Consider the following 14,561-nt stretch of genomic DNA (forward strand, 5'->3'; position numbering starts at 1 on the left):
TAGGATTTTGTCCTTTCTCTAGGATGGTCTGGAGAAGGGTTTGTCGCCAAGTAATCTAAAGGGTCAGATTTCTGCATTGTCTATTTTGTTACATAAGCTCTTGGCAGATGTTCCAGACGTGCAATCGTTTTGCCAGGCCTTGTGTTTAAACCTTTTACTCCTCCATGGAGTCTTAATCTTATTCTTAAAGTTTTACAACAGGCTCCGTTTGAGCCTATGCATTCTTTAGATATTAAGATGTTATCTTGGAAAGTTTTGTTTCTTGTTGCTATTTCCTCTGCTCGGAGAGTTTCTGAACTCTCTGCTTTACAGTGTGATTCCCCTTATCTTATATTTCACTCTGATAAGGTAGTTCTGCGTACTAAGTTTGGTTTCCTGCTCAAGGTTGTTTCGGTCAAGAATATTAATCAGGAAATTGTTGTACCTTCTTTGTGTCCTAAGACTTCTTCTCACAAAGAACGCTTGTTGCATAATCTGGATGTTGTCCGAGCCCTAAAATTTTATTTGCAGGCAACTAAGGACTTTCGTCAGTCTTCTGCATTGTTTGTTTGCTTTTCTGGGAAACGCAAGGGTCAGAAAGCTACGGCTACTTCACTTTCCCTTTGGCTGAAGAGCGTTATTCACTTGGCATATGAGACTGCTGGACAGCAACCTCCTGAGAAAATCACAGCTCATTCCACAAGGGCTGTTTTTTCTTCCTGGGCCCTCAAAAATGAAGCTTCTGTTGAACAGATTTGCAAGGCTGCAACTTGGTCATCTTTGCACACTTTTTCTAGATTCTATAAATTCAATACTTTTGCCTCAGCTGATGCTTCTTTTGGGAGAAAGGTTCTTCAAGCAGTGGTGCCTTCTGTTTAGGTTCCTGTTTTGTCCCTCCCTTATCATCTGTGTCCTCTCGCTTGGGTATTGGTTCCCAACAGTAATTGATGATGATCCGTGGACTCACAGTGTCATTAGAAAGAAAACGAAATTTATGCTTACCTGATAAATGTATTTATTTCTTGACACAGTGAGTCCACGGTCCGCCCTGTACTCAGACAGTTTCTTTTTATATAAACCTCAGGCACCTCTGCACCTTGTGTTACTTCCTTTCTCTCCTTTCCTTTTAGTCGAATGACTGGGGGATTGTGGGTAGGGGAGTGATATTTAACAGCTTTGCTGTGGTGCTTTTTGCCTCCTCCTGCTGACCAGGAGTAATATTTCCAACAGTAATTGATGATGATGATCCGTGGACTCACCATGTCAAGAAATAAATCAATTTATCAGGTAAGCATAAATTTTGTTTTTTAAACAATAGCAATTTTGGTGTTTCAAAATTGGCACTCAATGTTCTCAAGTGTCTTTATTTCATATGTTATTTAATGCAAATCTTTTTTTGTTCAATTTGTGTATCCCCTCAAAAAAAACTTCTTTTGAGGGGATACACAAATTGAACAAAAAAATTGCAAAAATATTAGAAAAAAATAAATAATATATGATAAACAGAATTCCACTAAAAAGATAAAATCTAGCAGGCTGCTTTTACTCGGTAGAAAATAAGACAAACACAAAATGCAACACACTGTGTATGAATCAGATTCTCATCACATACTCTTCATCGATGGCATAAAATGAGCCATAAAGCGGATATGACAAAAAGTGTACATTTATTTCAATACAAAATATAGACTAAGTCAATAGAACCTTTTCTGTTTTTGTGTTTTTCATGCAGCCTATTCACTTTACAGAGACACAGGGACATTAGTGAATATCTGCATTGAAATGGTGAGATATAGAAGCTTACTGAATCTAGGAGCTTTACTTATTTCAGTTTAGTATGGAACTTCGCCACATACCAAATAAGGAAGAGCTTTTCATTTATGTGGCAGAACAATTATCAAAGTTCACTTTTTTGTAGAAGTTGATATGACATGAAACATGGGAAATAGTTTCTTTATTTTGCAAGATGTACCGAGTCCACGGATTCATCCTAACTTGTGGGATATTGTCCTTCCTGATAGGAAGTAGCAAAGAGAGCACCACAGCAGAGCTGTCTATATAGCTCCCCCCTTAACTCCACCCCCCAGTCATTCTCTTTGCTGGCTCTAAGCAGGAAGAGTAAAGAGAAGAGGTGTTAAACTGTTAGTTTTATTTTATCTTCAATCAAGTGTTTGTTATTTTTAAATGGTACCGGTGTTGTACTATTTACTCTCAGGCAGGACATAGATGAAGATTTCTGCCTGGAGGATGATGATCTTAGCATTTGTAACTAAGGTCCACTGCTGTTCCCACAGAAGCTGATGAGTACAGGAAAACTTCAGTGTGAGGAACTGTTTCTTGCTATACACAGAGACACAGGGACATTAGTGAATATCTGCATTGAAATGGTGAGATATAGAAGCTTACTGAATCTAGGAGCTTTACTTATTTCAGTTTAGTATGGAACTTCGCCACATACCAAATAAGGAAGAGCTTTTCATTTATGTGGCAGAACAATTATCAAAGTTCACTTTTTTGTAGAAGTTGATATGACATGAAACATGGGAAATAGTTTCTTTATTTTGCAAGATGTACCGAGTCCACGGATTCATCCTAACTTGTGGGATATTGTCCTTCCTGATAGGAAGTAGCAAAGAGAGCACCACAGCAGAGCTGTCTATATAGCTCCCCCCTTAACTCCACCCCCCAGTCATTCTCTTTGCTGGCTCTAAGCAGGAAGAGTAAAGAGAAGAGGTGTTAAACTGTTAGTTTTATTTTATCTTCAATCAAGTGTTTGTTATTTTTAAATGGTACCGGTGTTGTACTATTTACTCTCAGGCAGGACATAGATGAAGATTTCTGCCTGGAGGATGATGATCTTAGCATTTGTAACTAAGGTCCACTGCTGTTCCCACAGAAGCTGATGAGTACAGGAAAACTTCAGTGTGAGGAACTGTTTCTTGCTATACAGCAATGAGGTATGTTCAGTCATATTTTCTGCAGAGACTGTGTTAACTCAGAAAGGCTGACAGTGTCCCCATTAGGGTAAGGGTAAGCAGTAATCCTAGTGTTATCAGAGGTTTTTACTAACTTGCATAAAGGGTTAATTTTTTGTGGGCACTCAGTTTGTTATGTGAATTTGGGACAAACGTTTTTGTGTTTGGGAGTAACGTTTTCTGTTTTATGGGACATTTGCTTGAGGGTTCTTTGGGGTTGTTTATAACCCACATGGCTTTCAGGCAGGGTTTGTTAGTTTTGTGTAGGCCCCAGCAACATCGAGTGAGGTGGGCGGGGCCTACATTTACAAGCAGCAAGCAACTTCTCCTGAGGTCCTGAGAGTCTTCTGAGGGACTAATTGAAGCTTTAACCCCCATATTATTGCTTCCTAAGGGCAGGGAGGGCCACAGCAGAGCTTTGGCAAGGTGCTTTAGGGGTTTTTAACTGGTTTTAGACACTTATCAATCCGTTTTTTTTCATTTGGGGGGTCTATTGCTTTTTTACTTGTGGTAGAATCTTTCTAAAGCTTAGTGGGTGTACTGTTAACATTTCATAATTTTTGAAGCAATTTTAACCTGTTTTGCAGTTTGTGTATGCCTTTTTTTCTCTTAAAGGTACAGTACCGTTTTTGCAAATTGTGTTTTTTTCATTAAATAAAGTGTTTTCCAAGCTTGCTTGCTTCATTACTAGCCTGTTAAACATGTCTGACACTGAGGAAACTCATTGTTCAATTTGTTTAGAAGCCATTGTGGAACCCTCTCTAAGAATGTGTCCCAATTGTACTGATATGTCGATAAATTGCAAACAACATATTTTGACTTATAAGAATTTGGCATTAAATGATTCTCAGACAGAACTAAATCAGGTTTCGCCATCTAGTTCTCCCCAAGTGTCACAACCAGTTACGCCCGCACAAGCGACGCCAAGTACTTCTAGTGCGTCTAATTCTTTCACCTTGCAAGATATGGCTTCAGTTATGAATACTACCCTCACAGAGGTTTTATCTAAACTGCCAGGGTTGCAAGGGAAGCGCAGTAGCTCTGGGTTAAGAACAAATGCTGAGCCTTCTGACACTTTAGTAGCCGTATCCGATATTCCCTCACAATGTTCTGAGGTAGGGATGAGGGATTTGCTGTCTGAGGGAGAGATTTCTGATTCAGGAAAGATGTTCCCTCAGACAGATTCAGATGTGACGGCATTTAAATTTAAGCTAGAGCACCTCCGTTTATTGCTCAGGGAGGTTTTAGCTACTCTGGATGAATGTGACCCTATTGTCGTTCCAGAGAAATTGTGTTAAATGGATAAATATTTAGAGGTTCCTGTTTACACTGATGTTTTTCCGGTCCCTAAGAGGATTTTGGACATTGTTACTAAGGAGTGGGATAGACCAGGTATTCCATTCGCTCCCCCTCCTGTTTTTAAGAAAATGTTCCCCATTTCTGACACCATAAAGGACTCATTGCAGACGGTCCTTAAGGTGGAAGGAGCTATTTTTACTCTGGCTAAGCGTACAACTATACCTATTGAAGACAGTTGTGCTTTCATTGATCCTATGGATAAAAAGTTAGAGGGGCTACTAAAGAAAATGTTTGTTCATCAGGGTTTTCTTCTTCAACCTATAGCGTGCATTGTTCCGGTAACCACTGCAGCTGCTTTTTGGTTTGAGGCTCTAGAAGAGGCTCTTCAGATGGAGACCCCACTAGATGATATTTTGGACAGAATTAAGGCCCTTAAGTTGGCTAATTCTTTTATTACAGACGCCGCTTTTCATCTTGCTAAGTTAGCGGCAAAGAATTCAGGTTTTGCCATTTTAGCGCGAAGAGCGTTATGGAGTAAGTCCTGGTCAGCTGATGTGTCATCTAAATCTAAGCTTTTGACCATCCCTTTCAAAAGGTAAGACCCTATTCAGGCCTGCACTGAAAGAGATCATTTCAGACATCACTGGAGGGAAGGGTCATGCCCTCCCTCAAGATAAGTCAAATAAGACAAGGACCAAACAAAATAATTTTCGTTCCTTTCGAAACTTCAAGGGTGGTCCTGCTTCCTCTTCCCCTGCTGCAAAGCAAGAGGGGAACTTTGCTCAATCCAAGCCAACCTGGAGACCTAACCAGGCTTGGAACAAGGGTAAACAGGCCAAAAAGCCTGCTGCTGCCACTAAGACAGCATGAAGGGGTAGCCCCCGATCCGGGACCGGATCAAGTAGGGGGCAGACTTTCTCTCTTTGCTCAGGCCTGGACAAGAGACGTTCAGGACTCCTGGGACGTAGAAATTGTAACCCAGGGGTATCTCCTAGATTTCAAAGATTCTCCTCCAAGGGGGAGGTTCCATCTTTCTCAATTGTCTGTAAACCAGACAAAAAGAGAGGCGTTCTTACGCTGTGTAGAAGACCTTTTTACCATGGGAGTGATCTGCCCAGTTCCAAAAACAGAACAGGGGCAAGGTTTCTACTCCAATCTGTTTGTGGTTCCCAAAAAAGAGGGAACCTTCAGACCAATTCTAGATCTCAAGATCCTAAACCAATTCCTAAGAGTTCCATCCTTCAAGATGGAGACCATTCAGACTATTTTACCAATGATCCAGGAGGGTCAATATATGACTACCGTGGATCTAAAGGATGCGTATCTACACATTCCTATCCACAAAGATCATCACCAGTTCCTCAGGTTTGCCTTTCTGGACAGACATTACCAGTTTGTGGCTCTTCCCTTCGGGTTGGCCACGGGGCCAAGAATCTTCACAAAGGTGCTAGGGTCCCTTCTGGCGGTCCTAAGGCCGAGGGGCATAGCAGTTGCGCTTTATCTAGACGACATCTTAATTCAAGCGTCGACTTTCCAACTTGCCAAGTCTCACACGGACTTAGTGTTCTATCTGATGGGTGGAAGGTGAACGTGAAAGAGAGTTCTCTTATTCCTCTCACAAAAGTTCCATTCCTGGGAACTCTGATAGATTCGGTGGACATGAAAATATTTCTGACGGAGGTCAGGAAATCAAAGATTTTAACCACCTGCCGAGCTCTTCATTCCATTCCTCGGCCGTCAGTGGCTCAGTGTATGGAGGTAATCGGACTTATGGTAGCGGCAATGGACATAGTTCCGTTTGCTCGCTTGCATCTCAGACCACTGCAACTATGCATGCTCAAACAGTGGAATGGGGATTCTGCAGAGTTATCTCCTCAGATAAATCTGGATCAAGAGACCATAGACTCTCTTCTTTGGTGGTTGTCACAGGATTACCTGTCCAAGGGAATGTGTTTCCGCAGGCCAGCGTGGGTTATTGTGATGACGGACGCCAGCCTACTGGGTTGGGGTGCAGTCTGGAATTCCCTGAAAGCACAGGGTTTGTGGACTCAGGAGGAGGCCCTCCTACCGATAAATATTCTGGAATTAAGAGCGATATTCAATGCTCTTCAGGCGTGGCCTCAGCTGGCTTCGGCCGGATTCATCAGGTCTCAATCGGACAACATCACGACTGTAGCTTATATCAATCATCAGGGGGGAACAAGGAGTTCCTTGGCGATGATAGAGGTTTCCAGGATAATCCGATGGGCAGAGACTCACTCTTGCCATCTATCAGCGATCTATATCCCAGGGGTGGAGAACTGGGAGGCAGATTTTCTAAGTCGTCAGACTTTTCATCCAGGGGAGTGGGAGCTCCATTCGGAGGTGTTTGCTCAATTGGTTCAGCTATGGGGCACACCAGAATTGGATCTGATGGCGTCTCATCAGAACGCCAAACTTCCTCGTTACGGATCCAGGTCAAGGGATCCTCAGGCAGTACTGATAGATGCTCTAGCAGTACCCTGGTCGTTCAACCTGGCTTATGTGTTTCCACCATTCCCTCTCCTTCCGCGTCTGATTGCCAGAATCAAACAGGAGAGAGCTTCAGTGATTTTGATAGCGCCTGCGTGGCCACGCAGGACTTGGTATGCAGACCTGGTGGACATGTCATCTCTGCCACCATGGACTCTGCCACTGAGACGGGACCTTTTGATTCAAGGTCCATTCAAGCATCCAAATCTAATTTCTCTGCAACTGACTGGTTGGAGATTGAACGCTTGATTTTATCAAAGCGGGGTTTCTCTGAGTCGGTCATAGATACCTTGTGACAGGCTCGAAAGCCTGTCACCAGGAAGATTTATCATAAGATATGGCGTAAATATCTTTTTTGGTGTGAATCCAAAGGCTACTCATGGAGTAAGATCAGGATTCCTAGGATTTTGTCTTTTCTCCAAGAAGGATTGGAGAAAGGATTGTCCGCTAGTTCCTTAAAGGGACAGATATCTGCTTTGTCTATTCTGTTGCACAAGCGTCTCGCAGATGTCCCAGATGTTCGGGCTTTTTGTCAGGCTTTAGTTAGAATTAAGCCTGTGTTTAAACCTGTTGCTCCGCCATGGAGTCTCAATTTAGTTCTTAAAGTTCTTCAGGGGGTTCCGTTTGAACCCATGCATTCCATAGATATTAAGCTTCTATCTTGGAAAGTTCTATTTCTAGTTGCTATCTCTTCAGCTCGAAGAGTTTCTGAACTATCTGCATTACAATGTGACTCGCCTTATCTTGTTTTCCATACTGATAAGGTGGTTTTGCGTACCAAACGTGGGTTCCTCCCTAAGGTTGTTTCTAACAGGAATATCAATCAGGAAATTGCTGTTCCTTCTCTGTGTCCTAATCCTTCTTCTAAGAAGGACCGTCTGTTGCACAACTTGGACGTGGTTCGTGCCTTGAAGTTTTATTTGCAGGCAACCAAAGATTTTCGCCAATCATCTTCTTTGTTGTTACCTATGCTAGAAAGCGTAGAGGTCAAAAGGCTACGGCTACCTCTCTTTCCTTTTGGCTGTAAAGCATCATCTGTTTGGCTTATGAGACTGCTGAACAGCAGCCTCCTGAAAGAATTACAGCTCACTCCACTAGAGCGGTGGCTTCCACATGGGCTTTTAAAAATGATGCTTCTGTTGAACAGATTTGTAAGGCTGCGACTTGGTCTTCGCTTCATACCTTTTCCAAATTTTCCAAATTTGATACTTTTGCTTCTTCGTAGGCTATTTTTGGGAGAAAGGTTTTGCAAGCAGTGGTGCCTTCTGTTTAGGTTCCTGTCTTGTCACTCCCTTCATCCGTGTCCTAAAGCTTTGGTATTGGTATCCCACAAGTTAGGATGAATCCGTGGACTCGGTACATCTTGCAAAAGAAAACAGAATTTATGCTTACCTGATAAATTTCTTTCTTTTGCGATGTACCGAGTCCACGGCCCGCCCTGTCTATTCAAGACAGATAGTATTTTTTATGTAAACTTCAGTCACCTCTGCACCTTATAGTTTCTCCTTTTCTTCCTTGGCCTTCAGTCGAATGACTGGGGGGTGGAGTTAAGGGGGGAGCTATATAGACAGCTCTGCTGTGGTGCTCTCTTTGCTACTTCCTGTCAGGAAGGACAATATCCCACAAGTTAGGATGAATCCGTGGACTCGGTACATCGCAAAAGCAAGAAATTTATCAGGTAAGCATAAATTCTGTTTTTAACCCCTTGACAGCCAACGATGTCGGCAAGACCACGCTCTATCTACAAGCCTCCGGAAATGAGGCATGCAGTGCTAGTGCAGCTTCGATACTGTTGGCAAAGCTGCACTAGTAAACTCCTTAACAACAGCGCATATAGAGTACATTGGTTGTTAAGGGGTTAAACTTTTATGGTTCAGGTAGATCATATAATTGTAAGATAATTTTCAATTTACTTCTGTTTTAAAATTACTTTGTTTTCTCAATAGCCTTTGTTGAAAAGAATACCTAGGTATGCTCAGACAAAGCAATGGATACTACTGGAAGTTTTCTGGTGATTGGTGGCTACACACATGTCTTATTATTGTCCCACTAGATGTGTTCAGCTTGGTCCCAGTTTGTGCTCTGGAGCAAACTTTAAAGGGATATTAATCAGTAAATTTATGTTAGACATAATATATTCAAAGGAAACAATATCATGAGAATAGTATGTAGATGCATTTTAGAATTATATTAGTTGTTTATATATTGAAGATATAAGTGTAAAGATTTGAAAATACTGAAGGTAGAAGCACTTTATTTTCTATAAAGTAATTGGTGTCACAATGTTGGAAGTTAAATGGACTATAAACCTTAAAAACTTTTTACAGACTGTTGGGTACTTTATCCAGAACGGGAGGGCAATACATTTAGGCTGATTAAGAACAACCTTGTAACGCTTTTGTTTGTTTTGTTTTGTTTTTTTTACTTGTAAACCATCAAGTTGTGGACTTTTTTGTGGCACTAAATATAGAAAAAGAATCAAGATGAAAGTCTCATTGTTCTTATTAATTGTGCAATTATGTAAAAATATTTTTTACGTTTACTATTCCTTTAAAGGACCATTAAACTTAAAGTGAAAGTAAATCCTAGCGTTTTACAAATGCTAGGATTGACTTTTGAAACAAATAAAGGGGACTTTAATTCATCAAGTATAAGATACTTCATGTAGAAAGCGCCTTTATTTGTTTTAACCGATCGTCGTTCTTAGCTCCTACAGCAGACCACGGTTAAAATTTTTTTTGCTAAGAGCTGACATTTTCACCTCTTAGCCAATAGCCGTGCGATAAATCCAGCTCCCATGAGCGTCAAGCCGGATTTACCCCCGATTTTTTTAGCTGTGGGCTGCCATAGCCGCTAAGAATGGCGATTGGTTAAAACAAATAAAGGCGCTTTCTACATGAAGTATCTTATACTTCATGAATGAAAGTCCCCTTTATTTGTTTCAATAGTCAATCCTAGCGTTTGTAAAACACTAGGATTTACTTTCACTTTAACATTTCAACAACGCATACAATGTTTCATTATTGCAAGTGAAACATTATTGCTATATACATTCATTATTTATTTTAGAGCCTTTTGTTGTAAAATACATCTAAAAATTGTGTTTCTTTCATTTTCTTCAAGGGAGGCTTGAGTTAATACTTAAAGGGACACTGAACCCAAATTTTTTCTTTTGTTATTCAGATAGAGTATGCAATTTTAAGCAACTTTCAAATTTATTTCTAATATCAAATTTTCTTCATTCTCTTGGTATCTTTATTTGAAATTCAAGAATCTTACACCTAGATTTAGAGTTTTGTCGGTAAAGACCCGCGGTGCTAACGCTGCTTTTTTGTCCAGCGCACCCTTAAGACAACGCTGGTATTTAGAGTTGTCTGAGTGGCTGCGTTAGGCTCAGAAAAGGGAGCGTTGAGCATAATTTAGCTCCACTTCAACCCTCAATACCAGTGTTGCCTACGGTAGCGGTAAGCTGGAAAAACGTGCTCGTGCACGATATCCCCATAGGAAACAATGGGGCTGAGCTGGCTGAAAAAAACCTAACACCTGCAAAAAAGCAGCGTTCAGCTCCTAGCGCAGCCCCATTGTTTCCTATGGGGAAACACTCTCTAAGTCTACACCTAACACCCTAAAATGAACCCCAAGTCTAAACACCCCTAACCTTACACTTATTAACCCCTAATCTGCCGCCCCCGCTATCGATGACACCTACATTATAATATTAACTCCTAATCTGCCGCTCCGGACACCGCCGCCACCTACATTATAGCTATGAACCCCTAATCTACTGCCCCTAACATCACCGACACCTATATTATATTTATTACCCCCTAATCTGCCCCCCCCACGTCGCTGCCACCTACCTACACTTATTAACCCCTAATCTGCCGACCGGACCTCGCCGCCACTATAATAAATGTATTAATCCCTAAACCGCCACACTCCCACCTCGCAAACACTATAATAAATTGGATTAACCCCTAATCTGCCCTCCCTAACATCGCCGCCACCTACCTACAATTATTAACCCCTAATCTCCCGCCCGCAACGTCGCTGCTACTATAATAAAGTTATTAACCCCTAAACCTAAGTCTAAACCTAGGTCTAACACCCCCTAACATAAATATAATTTAAATAAAACTAAATAATATTCCTATAATTAAATAAATTAATCCTATTTAAAACTAAATACTTACCTAGAAAATAAACCCTAATATAGCTACAATATAAATAATAATTACATTGTAGCTATTTTAGGATTTATATTTATTTTACAGGCAACTTTGTATTTATTTTAACTAGGTACAATAGCTATTAAATAGTTAATAACGATTTAATAGCTACCTAGTTAAAATAAGTACAAAATTACCTGTAAAATAAATCCTAACCTAAGTTACAAATACACCTAACACTACACTATCATTAAATTAATTAAATAAATTACCTACAATTAGCTAAACTAAAACAATAAAGTAAATAATGAAAGTATATTGCAAAAGTTTTTTTAACTACACATAATTAAATATTTTATATTACAAAATCACACTGTTTAATATCCTTTGAACTATTGATTTCCCTTTACAAAGGTAAACACTTAGTTAAATGCAATTAATAGTACAATAATAAAAGGCTATTTCACATTTGAGTATTCTCTTGTTTAATTGAATGTCCTTTTAATAGACAATTAGAAAATTCCTTCAAATATTAGAGCAGCTATGCAACACATTTGTGTAAAGTAAGTTTTATTCATGATACATTATTCCTATACCATTGTAATGATAGACAACACAATGATATGTAATAATAATTCTAAATACACCACAAACAATCATTTAAAAAATCTTATCAATACCATTTCCACTATTGAGTGGCTTAATTTTTTGGGCATTTTGAATGTTTAGCACAATTTAGATTCACTGTAATTATTATTTTCCATAGGAATGACCTTTACAGGCCAGAAGGGTGTCCTAGATGCATTCAAAACTAATGGGGAAAGCAAGATGCTGATAGCTACATCAGTGGCAGATGAAGGCATTGATATACCTGCATGCAACCTTGTGCTGCTTTACGAATATGTGGGCAATGTCACTAAGATGATTCAAGTCAGAGGTACGTTTATATCTAGCTTTCAGAAAAATTACTCATTGAGCAAATCATTTTCGGGCTCTTTATTGCTGTAGAATTCTTTAAAGGTAATTAAAGTTAAAGGAACAGATTACATGATTTTCTTTATTGTTTAAAAAGATAGATAACACATTTACTATGCATTCCCCAACCAACATTGTTTTATTAATATATTTTATAACCTCTAAACCTCTGTCTGTTCCTAAGCCACTGCAAGCCGCCTCTTGTCTCAGTGCATAACACACACAGGGCTGGAAATGTCCATTTGTCCAAGATAAGTAAGAAATTGCAGTGGATAAGTAAACAAATTTGGCATTTTTAGTAACTTTTCTCTCTCTGCAATCGTAACTTTTATCCCCTGACTAGTAAACTATGGTGATATTATTCTTCTCTGACTAGTAAACTATGGTGATATTATTCTTCTCTGACTAGTAAACTATGGTGATATTATTCTTCTCTGACTAGTAAACTATGGTGATATTATTCTTCTCTGACTAGTAAACTATGGTGATATTATTCTTCTCTGACTAGTAAACTATGGTGATATTATTCTTCTCTGACTAGTAAACTATGGTGATATTATTCTTCTCTGACTAGTAAACTATGGTGATATTATTCTTCTCTGACTAGTAAACTATGGTGATATTATTCTTCTCTGACTAGTAAACTATGGTGATATTATTCTTCTCTGACTAGTAAACTATGGTGATATTATTCTTCTCTGACTAGTAAACTATGGTGATATTATTCTTCTCTAGTGATACAATTCTAGTTGTACATAACATTACATAGATAATGCACATGTCATGATATATACATAAAATAATGGTTAAGAGGAAGAGGAAGCATAGTTTATGCTTTTTATAATGTTAAACAGCTTTTGACATATAGTGTACATTTAAAGTGTCTTTTATAAGGATAAATAAATATGTTGCAAAGGCAATTGGTATTTTGTGATGGATCCATAAAAGAAATCATTTAAAGGGACAGTAAAGTCCAAATTAAACGTTCATGATTCAGATAGGGCATGCAATTTACTTTTATCATCAAATTTGTTTTGTTATCTTGGTATTCTTAGATGAAAGCTAAACCTAAATAGGCTCATATGCAAATTTCTAAGGCCGCCTCTTATCTGAATGCATTTGACATTTTTCCACCGCTAGAGGGCGTTAGTTCATGTGTTTCATATAGATAACGTGCTCACGCTCTGGAAGTTATTTATGAGTCCGCACTAATTGCCTGAAATGCAAGTCTGTCAAAAGATCTGAGATAAGGGGGAAGTTTGCAGAAGCTTAGATACAAGGTAATCACAGAGGTAAAATGTATATTTATATAACAGTGTTGGTTATGCAAAACTGGGGAATGGTAAATAAAGGGATTATCTATCTTTTTAAACAATAACATTTTTGGTATTTACTATCCCTTTAATTAATTCCCATTGTGCTTCTTTTTTAGAAAAATATGCATATTTATTGAACACAGAATCGTAAAGCTTTTAAGTTGTATTTGATGTGTTATTCATTTACACTAAAATAATACATAACTTATTGAAAAAAATATCTAATTGATTTATCCCATCAGATTTGTAGTGTTATTGTCCTGTTTTCGACCTTACAGGCAAGATGTCCTGTTTGACAGAGAAGACTCTTGTATTCATATATTTTTCTTCCTGCAGGTCGAGGAAGGGCTCAGGACAGTAAATGCTTCCTTGTGACATGCAAGCGAGATCAAGCAGAAAGGGAAAAAAACAATATTTTGTATGAAAAAATGATGAATGATGCTGTTGCCAAGCTACAGGAACTCGATGAAAGGGATTTTTTAAATTTGGTAAACTGAATATGAAGTATTGCTATAGTGAAATAGGATTTGGTAGAAGGAAACAGCAAGCGTAGGTGTGGCCTCCACTGATCTGCTGACATTTCTGTTGCTGATATTTGGGTAACATTATCATCAAGAAAATGTTAAACAATATATGACTTAATCCTCTTAGTTTTCAGGGGTCTGCTGATATGGCTCTGCTGAAGGTGAAATGTGAGCCTTCGGCATCCTTGCAGAGGTTATAGCTACACACAAGAACAAGTGAATCAGTTTGTCCTACAGGCTACAGTACCTCTGCTGCTGACTGTTGGGCATCGGGTATTTTGAGCTACGTATTTTAGATCCGTCTTTCTCAACTCCAGTCCTCAAGTATTCTTGACAGGCCAGATTTTTATTATATCTTTACTAGAGCACAGGTGAAATAATCAGCTGTTGGATGAGAGCAGATTAGTAATTAGACTTGCGCAGCAGCGAAAAATTAGTCTATGACAAATCTTTCGGTACGAAATTCCTGAAAAATTAGTTCTTCAAAATATTTGTTTGCTGCACTATTCAGTGTTTTGTTTAAAATAAAAGGAATACTGAATATTTGTGGAACATTTCTATTAGTTTTCTTCAAACAAATGTAAATATTCCTTTCCTACAGTTGAAAAAGTTCACCTGAGGTGTTATACTTACCTCTAGCACTCTGGAGAGCCGCGCTAATCCTGACCCTACTTCAGAGCCCCGCGCTGCGCTAATAGAAGGCTTAGTGTTGCGGATCCCAGGGCCTGCGCTAAAGGATCTTCTCCGTTAAAGCAGGCTCTGAGATCCACCGCACTAAAACTCCTATTAGCGTAGCGCGGGGCTCTGTGCAGA

General features: G+C 39.2%; 1 protein-coding gene across 1 annotated transcript in view; it reads left to right on the forward strand.

Moving 5' to 3' along the window:
- The window catches only part of RIGI (RNA sensor RIG-I), a 149,645-nt gene that overhangs the window by 117,775 nt on the left and 17,309 nt on the right, over positions 1 to 14,561 (forward strand). Inside the window, exons 17-18 of the mRNA XM_053702627.1 lie at positions 11,700 to 11,870; positions 13,561 to 13,712. Of these exons, the coding sequence (XP_053558602.1) occupies positions 11,700 to 11,870; positions 13,561 to 13,712 (323 nt within the window). The remainder of the gene's footprint in view (positions 1 to 11,699; positions 11,871 to 13,560; positions 13,713 to 14,561) is intronic.

This window comes from Bombina bombina, chromosome 2 (assembly GCF_027579735.1).
Source record: "Bombina bombina isolate aBomBom1 chromosome 2, aBomBom1.pri, whole genome shotgun sequence".
NCBI lineage: Eukaryota > Metazoa > Chordata > Amphibia > Anura > Bombinatoridae > Bombina > Bombina bombina.